Raw genomic sequence first — 20,789 nt, 5'->3', positions numbered from 1 at the left:
TTATTTTATTATCATTTGCATATTCATTCTTGTGTAATTTTCTAAACTTATTTATATAATTTTATTTATTTGATAAATATTTTTGGAATCACTGAAACTAATTCTAGTAAGATTTTGTATTCTCCTATCATGTTTATAGTATTTTATTTATATTACTTTAATTGATTAATTTAATATTTCTTAATAATTTTATTTTCTTATAATTTTTTGAACTAACATTAATTAAAAATAAAAAATCATGATGGTAATTTAATATTATGGTAATAAAAAATTAAATTAAACTAGATATTTAAAATAATTAAATTATGACAATATAATATTATATAAAAAATTATATATAAAAAATTTAAATCACAAATTTGTAAAATGAATACAAATAACATACAATGCATGTTTTAGAAAAATAATTATTTTAAAATTTTAAAAGACAAATTATATTTTTTAATTATTTTCTCACTTTCATTAATAAAAAAATATATTTTTAATGGTGACACTATATTGTAGATTGATTTAAAATTGAGCACATAATTTAATAAATTAAAAATAAAGATATTTTATTATAATTTTGTCAAACTTTGAATCAAATTATAATTTATGCTAAAATTTTATTGAAATGTGTCCATAAGGCACAATTGAAAATGAATTTCAATTTATGAAAATTTATTTTTAATTTTATTATTTTAAATCATGATATATATATATATATATATATATATATATATATATATATATATATATAATTTAAAAAAATACGTTGCACATGAATTAAATAATTTATAACTCATAATTAATTTTGTCTTTATAAATAAATAAAATCTAACCATAATAAATTTTAAATTATTATGTAGATAAATTAGAGTTTATTTTAATATATTAAATGATAATTCTAAAAGATAATTTTATAACAAATAAAATAATAGTAAAAATACTCGTAATTAATTACTTATTTAAAATTTTTCAGTTAAAAAATTTGTTCATCGTATAACATACTTATTTTTCAAATAAATTTCATTTAATTTATTATTAATTATAATACTAACAATTATATTTCAAACATTTGTAAATATTTATAATTTATAAAAAAGAAATTCATCTCAAGCAATAAAAGCCATGCTCTTTATTTTAAAAATTCATTAAAAATAATTGTAAAATATTATCATAATTTTCAAATGATCTTAAATTTTGCAATTGTTCATATATATAATATTAATAAGAAAATTCAACAACAAACATATTTAAAATCAATTAAATAAATTTTTACTAAAAATTTTATTCTCGATATCGTTTTTTACATATACTAATAATAATATAAATTAAATAACTAAAAAAGAGAAGAAAAACTCCAAATAAACAATTTGTATAATATGTAATATTTTTTTAAACCATTTAATAAGAAAGAAATTTTGAAAAAAAAAATTAAAAAACCTAAGTTTTGATATTATTTCATGAATCTCTTCAAATATAATACGTCTTTATTATTTTTAATTTATAATTATTTTTCAAAAATTTAAAATTTTTTATCTAAAATAAAAATATGTTCAATTTATTTAATTTATTATGTAATTATAAAAAATATTAAAGAATTTAATAACATTTAAATTCTAGTGTAAAAATTAGAATTACATTAAAATTCCATTAAAAGTGTAAAATAGTTTGAAATAAATATTTTGCATGAGTAACATGTTATTTTATTTTCAAATCTTTTAATTGGTGGACATATTGATAAATCTATTCATACAAAGTGCATTTTTATTATTTTTATTATTTTTAAATTTTATAAATTTTATTTTTAAAAAAATAATTTTAACATTTCAACCACAGTATTAAACGGGTATTAAATTATTAGAGTCAATGGTCAATTTATTTATTAATAGAATTAAATTTTAAAATTAAATTATTATTGAAAATATATATAAAAAATTAATGTATAAATTTTACTATATCTCAAAGATTTAATTATACATTGTTCTAAAATAAATAAAAATAATATAATGAATAGATTTAGACAGACACATGTGGCAAAGAATGGGATAATTAGCAAGTGATATATACATATATGTAGGTATCTATCTTAGCTCCTCCTTCTACCCAAGAGCTGGTGAGCAGGTCTAGTTTAATCTCAATATAAATAGGCATTACAATTTTGTCTTAAAAAAAGTGTTACAAATTTAATAAAATTTTATGATTTAATTAATTATAATTAATTTATGTTATATTATTAGTGTGGTGTAAAAAAAAAACTTTTAAGTGTGTAGGTTTTTTTTAGTAAGTAGTAAAATCTGAATCTGTCAAGCGAAAGGTGTAAGTTGAATAGTACTTGATATCACACTCTTTTAAATTCAAATGAAAATATCTCCATCTACATAATTAAATATTCATATTGTATTGTAATCAAAATTTTCCTGCCTTTTCAGAAAATCATTTGCCAAAACACAGCAACTCTAATTGCAATATCAAAAAGCTAAATTTTAGATTTTTGGCATGAAGTCTGAGGGAGTTACAATACAAATAAGAAGAGAGTGAGACAGAACTTAAGTCACCTCAACAAATAAAATTTCAAGTTCAGCCCACCAAAGCGGAGAAAGTCTTGGAGTTGCTTGATCAAGTGAGATAGCAATCACTTCCCTCAACTTGGAAGTGATATCCTTCATTGTTGGTCTTTGCCTTGAATCTGGTTGTATGCACTCTTGGATAATCTCGCATATGAGGTCAAGCTCATTGTTTTTGAAAGACTTGAGGGTTGGGTCAATCAGGTAACTGATACTACATTTGTCATTCAAATATTCAACAGCCTGCAAGTTTATAATTAAATTATATGCTTGTCAGCCAGCCATGCATGCAGCTAAAACACAAATGTTATTTAGCCATAAAGTAATTCCCAGAGATACGAGAGTATAGGATTTCATAAAAGATTTACCAATTTTCGAGGGACCTTTGTTCTTCCGAGTATTAGAGCTTTCCAGAAATGATTTCTAGCAATAGAATCCCAAAACAATAGACATTTGTCTCTACATTAGCCAAAGGTGGCAATGTAGAATGCACTGACTCATTATCACCTGAGCTCTTCGACTTGGAGGAATCTTATGGCAATAAAGAGATCTCAATAATTTGAGAGGGACCATAGATACGGTGAGAAGGTACATTAAAGAAACAAAATAGAATGAAGCCAAATCATGAAAGAGATTACCTTAGCTGCATAGTCATCAGTTAGAAAGATATTATGTGAATTCAAGTTAGAATGTGCCACTGGTGGATTTAAATCACGGTGCATGTATTGTAAGCAATAAGCAATGCCCGTGATAATCCTCATCCTTGCACTCCAGTCAAGATGTTCCATTTCCTTAACTGAAGATACAGAATAAATGTTTCAGCCTCTAAATTATCACAGGAGAAATCTATCAAAATTTCCATCGTTAAATTAATATACAGAGAGTATTACCATGAAGATACTCAAAGAGGGTTCCATTAGGAGCGTATTCAAATATCATCATCCTATTGAAAGATTCATCCTCCTCACAGTAGCCGATGAGATTGACAAAGTTCTTATGGTTAATCCGAGATAACATGTATTTTTTTCCCAAATCATTTAATTGATGGACATATTGATAAATCTATTCATACAAAGTGCATTTTTATTATTTTTATTATTTTTAAATTTTATAAATTTTATTTTTAAAAAAATAATTTTAACATTTCAACCACAGTATTAAATGGGTACTAAATTATTAGAGTCAATGGTCAATTTATTTGTTAATAGAATTAAATTTTAAAATTAAATTATTATTAAATATATATATATATAATTAATATATAAATTTTACTATATCTCAAAGATTTAATTATACATTGTCCTAAAATAAATAAAAATAATATAATGAATAGATTTGGAGAGACACAGGTGACAAAGAATGAGCTAATTAGCAAGTGATATATATATATATATAGGTATTTATCTTAGCTCCTCCTTCCCCTCAGGAGCTGGTGAACAGGTCTAGTTTAATCTCAATATAAATAGGCATTAAAATTTTATCTTAAACAAATGTTACAAATTTAATAAAATTTTATGATATAATTAATTATAATTAATTTATGTTAGATTATTAGTGTGGTAAGGAAAAAAAAACTTTTAAGTGGGTAGGTTTTTTCTTTTTAGTAAGTAGTCAAATCTAAATATGTCAAGCAATAGGTGCAAGTTGAATAGTACTTGATATCACGCTCTTTTAAATTCAAATGGAAATATCTCCATCTACATAATCAAATATTCATATTGTATTGTAATAAAAAAAATTTCTGCTTTTTTAGAAAATCATTTGCCAAAACACAACAACTCTAATTACAATATCAAAAAGCCTCTGCTTCCATTAATGATGTGGGCACGAAGGAATCCTGGGAATAATAACAGCCTTTTTATAAAAATAAGGCAAGCAATTAGCTTTTTACGCCACAAACTTCATTCACAAAATACATATGACATGTCCCAGCTGGGAGCACAATACCCCATCAAGGGAACAAATATATTACACTCTCATTTTGATGGAAATGCTAGGGACAAATTATAAAAAAAGAAAAAAGAAAAATGGAATACAATGAAATCAGAGGGCAAATATAGAACAACTGATACAAAAAAAAGGTGTGGAAGTTGAGCATTGATGGTATTCACTGATGTAGGGGAAGCATAAATACAAAAACTAAATTTTAGATTTTTGGCATGAAGTCTGAGAGTGACTTAACTTACAATATAGAGAAGAAGAGAGTGAGACAAAACTTAAGTCGCCTCGATAGATAATATTTGGAGTTCAACCCACCATAGTGGAGAAAGTCTTGGAGTTGCTTGGTCAGGTGATATAGCAATCACTTCCCTCAACTTGGGAGTGATATCCTTCATTGTTGGTCTTTGCCTTGGATCTGGTTATATGCATTATTGAATAATCTCACATGTGAGGTCAAGCTCATTGTTTTTGAAAGACTTGAGGGTTGGGTCAATCATGTAACTAATACTACGTTTGTCATTCAAATATTTAGCAGCCTACAAGTTTATAGTTAAATTATGTGCTTGTCAGCTAGCCATGCATGCAGCTAGAACAAAAATGTTATTTAGCCATAAAGCAATTCCCAAAGATATGAGAGTATAGGATTTCATAAAAGATTTACCAATTTTTCAAGGGACCTTATTCTTCCGAGTATTAGAGCTTTCCAGAAATGCTTGTCGAGCTTTTCTTAAAGTATTGAAGTATGCCTTTGGGGCAACTTCTTTGTATACCTGAACCAATTGCCACACACTCCTCTCTGAGTATAATGCAATGTAATTAATTGAAATTAAAGTTATATATTATATTATTTTATTTATAAAAATAAAAGTGTAATATAATTATTAATATAATCTCGTATTTATTTATATATATATTTATAAAATATAATTAAATTAATAATAAAATTTTAATATATAGTATTATTTTATTAAATATTATTTTAATTTGAAATTATAAATATTTTTATTACTAGTGATGGTGACAGCAACAATAATGATAAAATAGTAGTGATGGTAATAGAGTATGAGTGATGATAGTACTAATGGTGGTAGCTAAGTGGTGATGACAACGATCAAGTAGTAGTAATGGTGTTGATAATGGTGATGGCCATGTGGTGATAATAATAGAGGTGATGACAACGGTGATCCAGTGATGATGATGAAGACGGCCAAGGGCAGACCTTGGATGATAATATTGGGGATCAACTACTTACTATTTTCACAACAATTATATGATGATGCATTTTAAAAGTTATTAAAGTGCATATTTACTTTCAAATTTCATAAAGGGCGTCTAAATATAAAATAATTTTAAAGAAATAAACACTAATAATACTAGAAGAATGATATACCTCTTCTACAGTGCTCTCGACACTTTTTTTTTTTTAATCTCTTGAATTCATCAATAATGAAATCCGAATTAAAAAGTTCAACAATTTCTCTTTCAATATTGATAACTAAATTATTTTTAGATTTTAATCAGTTTCTAAGCTAACTATTTTGGACCTTTCTCAATGGGCCATTGATCTAGGAAAAAATTATTGGATTGGTGGACCACGAGAGACCTTATTTGGATCAAACACGTGGGTCAAGTTCTCAAAATATATATTATGCTTACCTGAGCACATTCTTGGATTTCCCTTATTAATTTCATCCAATTTATCATGCTTTGAGTAGAAAACCAAGCAAGTGTCATAATTAGTAAGAGCAGAATGTATTCATTTTACAAAACTTCAATTGAACACCCACTTTCTAGTTTTGTTGGTGTTTCTAGTTTTGTTGGTGGTGCTACAATGCCTTGGGGCACAATCTCTCTCTGTATATGCATACACTTTTTTCTCCTAAAACACTTTTTGCACATAACCCAGAAAATTCCTATATTGAATGTAGCATTTTGGATTTTAAAGCTTTTATGTATGCTTGAATTGTCGATTGCAAAAAATAAAAAATTGGCTATTGTTATTTTTGTGAGTTAGAGTTGTTTTTCATTGGTCTTCATAACCATAACCATTTTTGGCAATACGTAAATTGATAATTACTCAAATGATAAATTCGTCGATTGAAGCAACAACAAGCAACAAGAAATTATCAAACTCAAATCAATAAAATCAAAAGCTTAAAGCAAGTTGTTGGCTTGTAGCTATTTAAACATGTCAGCAAAAGAAGCAAGTTGCATGGAGTTGCACATTATCTCAGAGGAGGGTTAAGTTGCTAGAGACAGCGAAGGAAGAGGAAGATATCTACGTTCCACGTTGAACTCAACGTAGTTTATTTTACTGACATGTTTTCTAACATAAGAAACATAAAACACCAGGTGGTGGGGTGCATAAGTGACTCATCAACATGATCAAAGCCAAACCTAAATCCATTAGACTTGTGTCCCTCTCTAGGAGAGGCTCGCCCTATTTGCAAAGCGTCACTCGTCCCTTGACACCCACCACTGACTCATTGCTGCAGGTAAGCCAAGCACAACCACACCTTTTCTTATATATAAAAACATATTTCTCTATTCATCTCTCTCTATCTCCCACTAGTCCTAACCAGCTAGCTATCCCTCTTCTTTCTCCATCTCTTTGCTTAAACGAAGGGGGAAAGGTATGAAAACTAAAGTTAAAGAGAGGTTCTCTGAGTTTTTTGAGAAGTGGATGTGTCAACTCGATGAGTATCTGCAACACCTGCGAAGGGCGTCTGAGGATTATCGAGCTAAAACTGGGTGTGAGCGTGAGCAAGAGCTACAAGCTTCAGTGTCCAAAGTCACACAACATTACAAAGACTACTACACTATAAAATGGGCCTTAGCCCATAAAGATGTGCTTGCTTTCTTTTGTCCAATTTGGATTTCCCCTTTAGAGAATGTGTATTCTTGGGTTATTAGGTGGAAACCTTCAGCAGTGTTTAAACTGGGTAACTCAATAAGGACAAATGGTGTTCCTAGTTTGAGTCTGGTTGAATTGACACAAGAACATATGAGAAAGATTGAGACTTTGAAGGTGAAAAGAAGGTTAGAAGAGGAGAAGGTGGAGAGAGAAATGGAAAGGCAACAAGATGTTGTAGTAGATAGGAAGATGGCAGAGTTGGTAAGGTTGGTGGTTCGAGTGAAGAATGGGGAGGAAGTGAGGCAGGTGGAGAGACTGGTGCAGGTGGCACTGAAAGGAGTAATGGCAGGACTAGAGAAGGTGATGAAAGCAGTAGACTGTGTAAGGCTTAAGACTTTGAAGGGAGTTTTGGATGTTTTGAGCCCACTACATTGCGTGGTATTCTTGGCTAGGATTGGCATACTTCGAATTCTGTTAAGACAATGGGGAAAGAAAAAGGTTTGCACCATTAATTAGAAATTTCCGGTTGTAGGGTTTTAGGGGTTTTGATTTTCACTTTTAGACTTTTTTTCTTTTGTCTTGATTTGATTTTATCTTAATTAATATGCATGTACTATTTAGTGGTTTTAATTTAACTTTTTTTTTATCCTTATTATAAAAACTCATAATTTAATTTTTTTTATATAATGTTTTATTAATTTTATATTATATAATATTATCATTATATTACAAATATTATATTTAATTGTTTAAATTAAAATATTAATTTTAATGTCATTTTAATTAATTATATAAATAAACATATTTATTAATTTAAAATTATTTTTTATTTGATCGTATTTTAAAAAAATTTTGCGTTATAATATTAGTATAATAAAAAAATAATAATAAGTTTTTAAAATATAAATAGGTGAAAATATTTAAAAATTAAAATAAATTAATAATAAATATAAATTAGTCCATGAATTTAATTCATTTAAATTCTATTATTTTATTTTTTTAAGAAAAGTTTGATTTGCATATATTTTACTTTGATATTTTGTAATTTAAAATGATATTAACTTGCATAATAAAACTGTATGCCTAAATTAATGTGAAAGTGAATTAATTATAAAATTAGAAAATAAAATAATTTTTAAAATAAATTTTTATTAGTTTAGTGCATTATTATTATAAAATTATCATTTTTAGTATATTGATATTTTGAAATTTTATATCGTCATATTATTTAATACAAAAAATTTTATATCCATTTTATATATTAATTATTTAATATATTTATAGATTATATTATATATGTTATAAATACATTATTGATTAATATATAAATTTAATCATGTATATTCTAATTAAAATTGAATATTATATATATATATATAGAGAGAGAGAGAGAGGTCTACTTCTAAATTAAAAATTATAACAAAATTTCTATAAAATAAATTTTAAAAAATAAAATTTAAAAGAAAAAAAAATTTATATGATTAATATTATAATAATAATTTTATCAGTTTAAAAAGTTTGTCCTTCATTCGTATCTGTATATATATTCTAGTGCATAGTCTATTGTTATAAATACACTGTATTTATTACTTATTTAAGTTTTAATTATATTAAAATTATATTTTATTTCTAAAAACATCATAAAAAATATTTTTATAAAATTAATTTTAGCTTTAATTATTTCTTTATTTGGTATTCAATATAATTAGGTATAATATTATTCTTAATTTAATTATTAATAGAAAATTAGAATTATATTAGCACAATAAAATAAATTTAGTCAAACATGGCTTGGTTTATCCAATATTTTTTTTTATTTCAATTCTTATCAATTATTCTCTTTATTTAAAAGAATAAGGATTATGAACACTACTATTTTTAACACTAAAAAGAATAAAAATAGAAAATATTAATATCATAATAATATAAATATAAATCTAATTAATTAGTTAATATATTATCAATATTATCTTTTATTTATTATTAGTGCAAGAGATAATATTTTATATAGGTGGTATAATGCTAGCTCTATAATAATAATTTTTAAGAAATCATACTTGTAATAATATAAATATGCATATGAATAAATTAATTAGGTTTAAATTTAATTATCTTTAATTTTTTTGTTAGTATCGATCTTCAATTAAAATTAAATAATTCCTTTTAAGTTCTTCATTTAACAAATTTTAAAATTATTAATAATCTTCTAATGATTTATATTATTTTTGTTTTCATTTTATAAATTATAGTCATTAAATATTTAATTTTAATTAATATTAATAATTTTATAAATATGAATATATTGTTTTATTGAAATAAAAATATACTTGCAATAATAAAGATATACATAATGAATAAATTAATTAGGTTTAAATTTAATTATTTTTAATATTTTTTGTTAGTATTAGTCTTCAATTAAGATTAAATAATTTTTTTAAGTTGTTCATTTAACAAATTTTAAAATTAATAATAATGTTTGGATGATTTATATTATTTTTATTTTCATTTTTAAAAATTATAGTCATTAATATATAATTTTAATTAATATTCATAATTTTATAAATATTAATATATTGTTTTATTTAAAAAAATCTTAGATGGAATTTAAATAAAAAATAATATGTAACTAATTAATATTTTTAAATATATATAATAAATAATTAATTGTAAATCAAAATTTAAAAAAAAATTAGATACTAATAAACTATTTTACTTAATATTGTAATACAATCAAATTATATTTTTTATTTATTAATTTTTATTTTAGGTAATTAATTCTTGCAAAATTTTATAATTAATTGAAGTTAAGTATAAATAGGATTAAGAATTTTAAGTTCATATTAACCATAAAACAAAAAATTTTAAATTTATACAAACTTTAAAATTAATTTAAATAATAAAAATATAATTATAATTAATTTTAAGAATAAATGGCAATTTGGGCAAAGCCAATGTTTCCCCCTCCTCCTTCATATATATACATAAGAATAAATTAATTAGGTTTAAATTTAATTGTCTTTAATATTTTTTAATTAGTATTGAAAATAATTAAAATTAAATAAAATTCCTTTTAAGTTGTTTATTTAATAAATTTTAAAATTAATAATAATATTTGGATGATTTATATTCTTTTTATTGCTTTTATAAATTATAGACATAAAAATATTTAATTTTCATTAACATTTATAATTTTATAAATATTAATATATTATTTATTGAAATAAAAAAAATGTTATATGAAAATTAACTTATAAAAATAATATGCAACTAATAAAATATCTTTAAATATATATAATAAATAACTAATTATAAATATAAATTTGAAAATTAGATACTAATAAACTATGTTATTTAATATTGCAATACGATCAAATTATATTTTTTTATTTATTAATTTTTTATTTTAGTTAATTACTTCATGTAAAATTAAAATTAAATATAAATTGAACTAATAATTTTAAATTTATATTAATTCTAAAATTAAGAATTTTAAATTTACATAAACTTTAAAATTAATTTAAATAATAAAAATATAATTGTAATTAATTTTAAGAATGAAAGGAAACTTGGGCAAAACTAAGCTAATGTTCTCCCCTCCTTTATACATTTATATATAATACAGATATATCAATATAAATTAATTGCATTTTTTTTTATTTTTCACTTATTAGTTTCTTACTTTAATTAATTACTTTTTATAATATTTTATATTTAATTGAAGTTAATTATAAGTATTATTAAGAAATTTAAATTTATATGATTTCTAAAATTAATAATTTTAAATTTATACAAACATTAAAATTAATTTAAATAATAAAAATATAATTGCAATTAATTCGAGAAATAAATGACATTTTTGGTAAAACTAATATTCTCTCTTCCCACATTTGTATATGATATAGACTATGTAAAAACATAAATAAACCTATTTTTTTGAGATGGAAATAAAAATTTAAATCTTAAACTTTAATTAAAAAATTAGTTATATCTCTATTCTTGTTATGGTAAAATATTAACTTTAAAATATTATTAAGCACATGAAAAAGAAAGAAGATTTTTTAATACTTAAATTATAGAATAAAATTAATTAAATTTATTGATAAAATTAATTGAAATCGTTAATAATTAAAACGATTGAATAAATCGATTGTAATTACCAAAATTAAAATTATTCAAATAATTTCAATTTAATATATATATATATATATATATATATATATTAATGTTATTGTAATGAAATCATTAATTTTCCATGAGAATGTCAAAGTAAAGATAATTTCTTATGGCTATTTTTTTTATTTTTCATTTAAATCAAATATTTTAATTAAAATTTATTTATGAAATTCAAAATTATTTTCAAATATTACTATGAATTGGTGTTAGAATAATTATTGTTATTAAAAATTTATATTGCAATATTACAAGAAAAAACTTTATAATATATTTTTAGTATTTGTCAATGTGATAATCTATGTTTTTCTTATTCAAGTTACTAAAATATTTTAATTTTTATTCTTTAATTAGCTTGATTAATAATATATAGATTTTGACAAAATAGAATTGGAAATTTTTAGATATAAATTATTTTTAGCCATCATTTATAGGTTCTACTTTTTATTTAAATTGAATAATTATTTAATAAAAATTGTGAAAATTAAAATAGAATTTATCACCTATATAACATTATTTTTATTAATCAAATATATAATTAAAAAATAAAAAATTTATTTACATAGAAAGATTAGTGATATGTTAAAATAATTGATTGAAATTTGTTAAATAAAGAGTTATTTTCACTCTCTCTAACTTTTTGATAAAATTTTTATTATATTGAATTATTCTATTATCAATATTTACATGACTCTTTTTTACAATTATTTTATTAATTTTTTATAATATAAATTTATAGGAAATAATAATTATGGACCATCAAAAGCACAAATTTTATATTGTAAATATCTAACTAACTCAAAATCACAAATTTTATATTGCAAATATCTAACTAACTCAAAATCACAAATTTTATATTATAAATATCTAACTAACTTATCACATATACATGATATGTTCATTTTATTCACCTATATATTAGAAGAAATCTATTATATTGTTAAATAAATTAATTGATAAGATATTGGAAAAAATTAATTATTATCTAATATATTTGTAATATATATAAAAGTGAGAAGGGGAATAATGGGATTATAAAAATATCTTTAACTTTTAAAATTATTTATAATTATTTTTTTATTATTTAAAAATGTATTTTAAGTAAAATAAAAATTAAATATTATTAGATATAAAATTCTTATTTTATTAGGTCTCGAAATTAACTATTATAATTTTTATTAAAAATAATTAAAAAAAAACTAAAAAAGAAGGGATATTATTATTGAAGGCTACCTAAACCATTTGGATATTTCAAAAAGCTAATTCTCAGTTATTTTTCTCATTTTGTTGTCATTTGCATATTCATTTTTGTGTAATTTTCTAAACTTATTTATATAATTTTATTTATTTGATAGATATTTTTGGAATCGCTGAGACTAATTCTAGTAAGATTTTGTATTCTTCTATCATGTTTATAGTATTTTATTTATATTATTTTAATTGATTAATGTAATATTTCTTATTAATTTTTTTTCTTACAATTTTTTGAACTAACATTAATTAAAAATAAAATATCATGATGGTAATTTAATATTATGGCAATAAAAAATTAAATTTAACTAGATGTTAAAAATAATTAAATTATAACAATATAATATTATATAAAAAGATTATATATAAAAATTTAAATACAAATATGTAAAATGAATACAAATAACATACAATTCATGTTTTAAAAAAATAGTTATTTTAAATTTTTAAAAGACAAATTATATTTTTTTAATTATTTTCTCACTTTCATTAATAAAAAAATATATTTTTTAACAGTGACACTATATTGTAGATAGATTTAAAATTGAGCAAATAATTTTAATAAATTAAAAATAAAAATATTTTATTATAATTTTGTCAAACTTGGAATTAAATTATAATTTATGCTAAAATTTAATTGAAATGAGTCCATGAAGCACAATTGAAAATGAATTTCAATTTATAAAAATTTATTTTTTATTTTATTATTTTAAATCATGATATATATATATATATATATATATATATATATATATATATATATATAATTTAAAAAAAAATACGTTGCACATGAATTAAATAATTTATGACTCATAATTAATTTTGTCTTTATAAATAAATAAAATCTAATCATAATAAATTTTAAATTATTATGTAGATAAATTAGACTTTATTTTAATATATTAAATGATAATTCTAAAAAGATAAATTTATAAAAATACTCATAATTAATTACTTATTTAAAATTTTTTAGTAAAAAAATTTGTTCACCTTATAACATACTTATTTTTCAAATAATTTTCATTTAATTTATTATTAATTATACTACTAAAAATTATATTTCAAACATTTGTATACATTTATGATTTATAAAAAAGAAATTAATCTCAAGTAATAAAAGCCATGCTCTTTATTTAAAAAATTCATTAAAAATAATTGCAAAATATTATCATAATTTTGAAATGATCTTAAAATTTTCAATTGGTCATATATATAATATGAATATGAAAATCCAATAACAAACATATGGTCAATTTATTTGTTAATAGAATTAAATTTTAAAATTAAATTATTATTAAAAATATATATAAAAAATTAATATATAAATTTTACTATATCTCAAAGATTTAATTATACATTGTCCTAAAATAAATAAAAATAATATAATGAATAGATTTGGAGAGACATAGGTGGCAAAGAATGGGCTAATTAGCATTTGATATATATATCTTAGCTCCTCCTTCCACCCAGGAGCTGGTGAACAGGTCTAGTTTAATCTTAATATAAATAGGCATTACAATTCTGTCTTAAAAAAAGTGTTACAAATTTAATAAAATTTTATGATTTAATTAATTATAATTAATTTATGTTAGATTATTAGTGTGGTAAGGTAAAAAAAAAAAAACTTTTGAGTCGGTAGGTTTTTTTTTTTAAGTAAGTAGTCAAATCTAAATCTGTCAAGCGAAAGGTGCAAGTTGAATAGTACTTGATATCACACTCTTTTAAATTCAAATGAAAATATCTTCATCTACATAATTAAATATTCATATTGTATTGTAATCAAAATTTTCCTGCTTTTTCAGAAAATCATTTGCCAAAACAAAGCAACTCCAATTACAATATCAAAACGCAAAATTTTAGATTTTTGGCATGAAGTTTGAGAGAGACTTGACTTGCAATACAAAGAAGAAGAGAGAGAGACAGAACTTGTGTCGCCTCGATAGATAATATTTCAAGTTCAACCCACCAAAGGAGAGAAAGTCTTGGAATTGCTTGATCAGGTGAGATAGCAATCACTTCCCTCAACTTGGAAGTGATATCCTTCATTGTTGGTCTTTGCCTTGGATCTGGTTGTATGCACTCTTGGATAATCTCGCATATGAGGTCAAGCTCATTGTTTTTGAAAGACTTGAGGGTTGGGTCAATCATATAATTGATACTACGTTTGTCATTCAAATATTTAGCAGCTTGCAAGTTTGTCAACCAGCCGTGCATGCAGCTAGAACACAAATATTATTTAGCCATAAAGCAATTCCCAGAGATATAAGAGTATAGGATTTCATAAAAGATTTACCAAATTTTCGAGGGACCCTTGTTCTTCCGAGTATTGGAGCTTTCCAGAAATGATTTCTAGCAATAGAATCCCAAAACAATAGACATTTGTCTCAACATCATTGCCAAAACAAAATAGAAAGAAGCCAACCCATGAAGGAGATTACTGTAGCTGCATAGTCATCAATTAGAAAGATATTATGTGAATTCAAAGAAAGATATTATGTGAATTCAAGTTAGAATGTGCCACTGGTAGATTTAAATTATGGTGCATGTATTGTAAACAATAAGCAATGTCCATGATAATCCTCATTCTTGCACTCCAGTCAAGATCTTCCATTTCTTTAACTGAAGATACAAAATAAATGTTTCAGCCTCTAAATACCACAGGAGAAATCTATCGAAATTTTCATCGTTAAATTAATATGCAGAGAGTATTACCATGCAGATGCTGAAAGAGGGTTCCATTAGGAGCGTATTCAAATACCATCATCCTATTGAAGGGTTCATCCTCCTCACAGTAGCCAATGAGATTGACAAAGTTCTTATGGTTAACTCGAGATAACATGTAATTTTTTTTTCAAATTATTTAATTGCTGGACATATATAAATCTATTCAGACAAAGAGCATTTTTATTATTTTTAAAATTTATAAATTTTATTTTTTAAAAAATAATTTTAACATTTCAACAACAGTATTAAACGGGTACTAAATTATTAGAGTCAATGGTCAATTTATTTGTTAATAGAATTAAATTTTAAAATTAAATTATTATTAAAAATATATATAAAAAAATTACTATATAAATTTTACTATATCTCAAAGATTTAATTATACATTGTCCTAAAATAAATAAAAATAATATAATGAATAGATTTGAAGAGACACAGGTGACAAAGAATGGGCTAATTAGCAGGTGACATATATATACACACGCGCACACACACACACACGTAGGTATCTATCTTAACTCCTCCTTCCACCCAGGAGCTGGTGAACAGGTCTAATTTATAGTTAAATTATATGCTTGTCAGCCAGCCATGCATAAAGCTAGAACACAAATGTTATTTAGCCATAAAGCAATTCCGAGAGATGTGAGAGTATAGGATTTCATAAAATTATTTTTAGATATTAATCAATTTCTAAACTACCTATTTTGGACCTTTTTCAATGGGCTATTGATTTATGAAAAGATTATTGAATCGGTGTACCACGAGAGACCTTGTTTGGATCAAACACGTGGATCAAGTTCCCAAAATATATATTATGCTTACCTGAGCACATTCTTGGATTTTCCTTTTTAATTTCATCCAATTTATCAAGCTTTGAGTAGAAAACCAAGCAAGTATCATATTTAGTGAGAGCTGAATGCATTCATTTTACAAAACTTCAATTGAGCACCCACTTTCTAGTTTTGCTGGTGGTGCTGCAATGCCTTGGGGCACAGTCTCTCTCTCTATATGCATACTCTTTTTTCTCCTAAAACACTTTTTGCACATAACCCAGAAAATTCCTATATTGAACATAATATTTTGGATTTTAAAGCTTTTATGTATGCTTGAATTGTTGATTAGAAAAAACAAAAAATTGGCTATTGTTATTTTTAAGGGCTTTTTGTAAGTTAGAGTTATTATTCATTGGTCTTCATAACCATAACCATTTTTGGCAATACGTAAATTAATAATTACTCAAATGATAAATTCGCTGATTGAAGCAACTGCAAGCAACAAGAAATAATCAAACTCAAATTAATAAAATCAAAAGCTTAAAGCAAGTTGTTGGCTTGTAGCTATTGAAACATGTCAGCAAAAGAATCAAGTTGCATGGAGTTGTATATTACCTCAGAGGAGGGTTTTCTTGATAGAGACAGCGAAGGAAGAGGAAGATATTTGGGTTCCACATTGAACTCAACATAGTTTATGTAACACCCTAGGCAAATCCCATATCGGCAAAACACGGGAGAGATGCTGGGTTTATAAGTTGGTGGTTCATAACCCCTAGTGACGCATTTTAAAACCGTGAGGGCTTCGGCCCAGAGCAGACAATATCACTAGTGGGCCGAGCCATTACATTTGTGGTATCAGAGCCGCTCCGTGTGCAACCTTGGGCGATGGTGGGGCAAACCTCAGCGAGGACGCTGAGTCCCATAAGGGGGGTGGATTGTAACACCCTAGGCAAATCCCACATTGGCAAAACACGACAGAGATGCTGGGTTTATAATTTGGTGGTTCGTAACCCCTAGTGACGCGTTTTAAAACCGTGAGGGCTTCGGCCCAGAGCGGACAATATCACTACTGGGCCGGGCCATTACATTTGCAAATGTAATGGCCCGGTCTAGTGATGCGTTTTATAATCGTGAGGGCTTCAGCCCAGAGTAGACAATATCACTACTGGGCCTGGCCATTACATTTGCAAATGTAATGGCTCAGCCCACTAGTGATATTGTCCGCTCTGGGCCGAAGCCTTCACAGTTTTAAAACGCGTCACTAGGGGTTACGAACCACCAACTTATAAACCCAGTATCTCTTCTGTATTTTGCTGATGTGGGATTTTCCTAGGGTGTTACAATCCACCCCCCTTATGGGACTCAGCGTCCTCGCTGAGGTTTGCCCCACCATCGCCTAAGGTTGCACGCGGAGCGGCTCTGATACCACAAATGTAATAGCCCGGCCCACTAGTGATATTGTCTGCTCTAGGCCAAAGCCCTCATGGTTTTAAAACGCGTCACTAGGAGTTACGAACCACCAACTTATAAACTCAGCATCTCTCCCGTGTTTTGCTGATGTGGGATTTGCCTAGGGTGTTATAGTTTATTTTACTGTCAGTTTTTCCAACATAAGAAACATAAAACACCAGGTGGTGGGGTGCATGATTGACTCATCAACATGGTCAAAGAGAAACCTATATCCATCATACTCATGTCCTTCTCCGGGAGAGGCTTTCCATATTTGCAAAGCGTCACTTGTCCCTTGACACTCACCACTAACTCATTGCTGCACGTAAGCCAAGCACAAGCATACTGTTTCTTATATATAAAAACATATCACTCTATTCATCTCTCTCTATCTCCCGCCTAGTCCTAGCTAGCTAGTTATCCTTCTTATTTCTCCATCTCTTTGCCTAAATGAAAGGGGAAAGATATGAAAACTAAAGTTGAAGAGAGGTTCTCTTAGTTTTTTAAGAAGTGGATGTGTCAATTTGATGAGTATCTATAACACCTGGGAAGGGCGTCTGAGGATTATCGAGCTAAAACTGGGTGTGAGCGTGAGCAAGAGCTACAAGCTTCAGTGTCCAAAGTCACACAACAATATGAAGACTACTACACTATAAAATGGGCCTTAGCCCATTAAGATGTGCTTGGTTTCTTTTGTCCAATTTGGATTTCCCCTTTAGAGAATGCGTATTCTTGGGTTACTAGGTGGAAACCTTCAACAGTGTTTAAACTGGTTAACTCAATAAGGACAAATGGTATTCTCTGTTCGAGTCTAGTTGAATTGACATAAGAACATATGAGAAAGATTGAGGCTTTGAGGGTGAAAATAAGGTTAGAAGAGGCGAGGGTGGAGAGGGAAATGGAGAGGCAACATGTGATGCCCCTTACCCGTCTACAGTGTAGTTGAGTAAAGCGTGCCACTTTCGGTGCCGTAGCACCCTATCTTATCTTGTTCTATCCATTATTAATTTTATACTTCATAGAACACCTATAGTAAAATTTTTGTTTTTTAGTTAATCATAAATTATTTCTGTGAAAACCCGAGCAGAGCCTCCTCTGTTTTATGGCATCTGGCAGGTTTCAATATTTACCTGTTAAAAACAATTTCATATCTATCTCATATTTTCATATGTCATATCATTCACAACTTTTCATGTAATTTCAAGAAAATAATATAACTCATTCATGTGAAAATTTATATACAAAAGCTCACAGCTTTATTTACAATCTAAAATATAATTACAATTTAGTTACAATGTTCAAAATGATTTACACTGTATCTACTTATGCACAATAAACCAAAATACAAAATCTAATAACATGGGCCCTACCAAAATAAATACTGCTGAGGTGACTAGCAGACACTGTCAGATCTGGTCAATCTCTGTCAGGGCACTACTGCTGTGGTTGTTGCTGTGGCTGTGTCTGGTCTCCAGTACCTACGTGATGGAAAACCAAAACGCTAATCGAATTGCTTAGTGGTGCATAACTTTGAAGAAAAATAACTGAATAATTAAAAATGATAATTCTAGGTAAATTTCATAAATAAATTCTAAGTCTTTACAGATTTATTTAACTTTGGGATCAATTTATTTATCAGGATCTTATCTGTGTATTTATTTCATTTTCAGTCTTTTTAAAATCATATCAGTGCCCAAGTAACCTATAACATACTATAAAGGCTGAATACATAGGAGTATACTGGTTAAACAACCATATGTCTACCCTGTATACAACTGTCATGTCAGGCATAAGGCTAGCGAGCAGGCTTTTAAAGCCAGAAATGAAATTAGACTCAATGGCCAATGGGCAGACATATAGCCTGTAGAATAATCATATCAGACATATTTTGTCGATCAATGATTATTCATGTAGGCAGTACTGCTATCTGTAGTCTCTAATTGGTATACCAATCGTTCCAAACTATATACATAAGCCTAGGTTTACTTTGGGCAATTAAGCATTATCAACTACTTATTAGAAATTTCATGTCAAGTTGTAGTGGGAAAGTGGGTCCCACATACATATTTCATGTAATTTAGTGTTTAGCAACATATTAGGGTTAAAACCCTATTATAAATTTAATTTTAATGTCTTGACTTTACCTATTAATTTGATCAATTTGTGGCCACTGTTTGGCCATACTTCCTTCATGGAAGTTGTTCTTTCATGTCTTATCTTTGTTTTCCTTTTTAAATCATATCATTTAGATTTCTATAACTCAAGTTATGGTCAAATAACCATAACTGGTTTATTACCTAATTCTGGATCCTTAGCTAGGTAGATTTTGGAGTTACAATTTGCCAATTTAATTGAACATGTTGTAGTCACTTTTAGGCTTAGTGTTCTCCATATAATTTGTTACCCTATGTCATATGGTTACTCAAAATTTTTTATTGCAATTTTTCAAGTCTTGTAGAACTACTTATAGCCAAATCACTGGACTAGACTCATGTATCCTGTGCCAACAAGATTCTAGGTCAGGTCAGTGGCTTTGACTCAACTTTAGGATTCTTACATTCATAATTTGAGGAATATGTCTAAAACAAGGTTGGATCCCTATCCCTTAGGTTTCTAGAACAATATGGCTCATCCAAATTAGAGTTTTCTAGTAGGAGATATGACTAAAAGACCATTCTAGGGTCAAGTGGTCACTTAGGCAATTTCTAGAATTTGCATACTAATTTGACCTAGCCAATTAACCTAGTTCTCTTGATTTCTGGGTTTTGGTCAAAATACCAATATTTTATATTGATGTCTTGTGGAAACTTTTCCACTAATTTCATTGCATTTGGATTTTTGTAGACCAAGTTATGGCCTTTTTGCCAAAACTGGTCAAGTAAGCCTATGTCTAGCAATTTCTGGGCAATATGGTTCTGGACAATTTTGTAACCTAATTTTGGCCAACAATTTGGTTTAGTTAGAGACATTTTTGGGCTCTGTGTCCTTGTATTCCTATGTATAAGCTTTCTAATGGTACAAAATTCAGGTCATTTGGACCTGTCTAGAGGGAGTTATGGCCAATTGAATGTGTACTGT

General features: G+C 25.9%; 2 protein-coding genes across 2 annotated transcripts; one reads left to right on the top strand and one right to left on the bottom strand.

The window, feature by feature from the left end:
• Positions 1 to 2,531: 2,531 nt before the first annotated feature.
• LOC131170314 (probable inactive receptor-like protein kinase At3g56050) lies at positions 2,532 to 3,566 on the bottom strand. Its single transcript, XM_058129371.1, has 3 exons — positions 3,440 to 3,566; positions 3,188 to 3,345; positions 2,532 to 2,792 (listed from the first exon to the last, which is right to left on the bottom strand). Exons 1-3 carry the CDS (start codon positions 3,564 to 3,566, stop codon positions 2,532 to 2,534), a joined length of 546 nt encoding a protein of 181 aa, XP_057985354.1.
• A 3,559-nt stretch (positions 3,567 to 7,125) lies between these two features.
• On the top strand, positions 7,126 to 19,216 carry LOC131170313 (protein DOG1-like 4). The gene is made up of 2 exons (XM_058129370.1): positions 7,126 to 7,842; positions 19,142 to 19,216. Exons 1-2 carry the CDS (start codon positions 7,126 to 7,128, stop codon positions 19,214 to 19,216), a joined length of 792 nt encoding a protein of 263 aa, XP_057985353.1.
• The last annotated feature ends 1,573 nt before the right edge of the window (positions 19,217 to 20,789 follow it).

Source organism: Hevea brasiliensis, chromosome 11 (assembly GCF_030052815.1).
Source record: "Hevea brasiliensis isolate MT/VB/25A 57/8 chromosome 11, ASM3005281v1, whole genome shotgun sequence".
Classification (NCBI taxonomy): Eukaryota; Viridiplantae; Streptophyta; class Magnoliopsida; order Malpighiales; family Euphorbiaceae; genus Hevea; species Hevea brasiliensis.
This window is presented reverse-complemented; position numbering and strand designations above follow the sequence as displayed.

Excerpts from the sequence above, each read along its gene's own strand:
- LOC131170314 (XM_058129371.1), bottom strand. The coding sequence starts at position 3,566 with ATGTTATCTCGGATTAACCATAAGAACTTTGTCAATCTCATCGGCTAC. Across the intron at positions 3,346-3,439 it reads CCTCTTTGAGTATCTTCATG|TTAAGGAAATGGAACATCTT; the intron begins GTAATACTCTCT and ends CTGTATCTTCAG. Across the intron at positions 2,793-3,187 it reads CTGATGACTATGCAGCTAAG|GCTGTTGAATATTTGAATGA; the intron begins GTAATCTCTTTC and ends ATAAACTTGCAG.
- LOC131170313 (XM_058129370.1), top strand. The coding sequence starts at position 7,126 with ATGAAAACTAAAGTTAAAGAGAGGTTCTCTGAGTTTTTTGAGAAGTGG. Across the intron at positions 7,843-19,141 it reads GACAATGGGGAAAGAAAAAG|GGCACTACTGCTGTGGTTGT; the intron begins GTTTGCACCATT and ends AATCTCTGTCAG.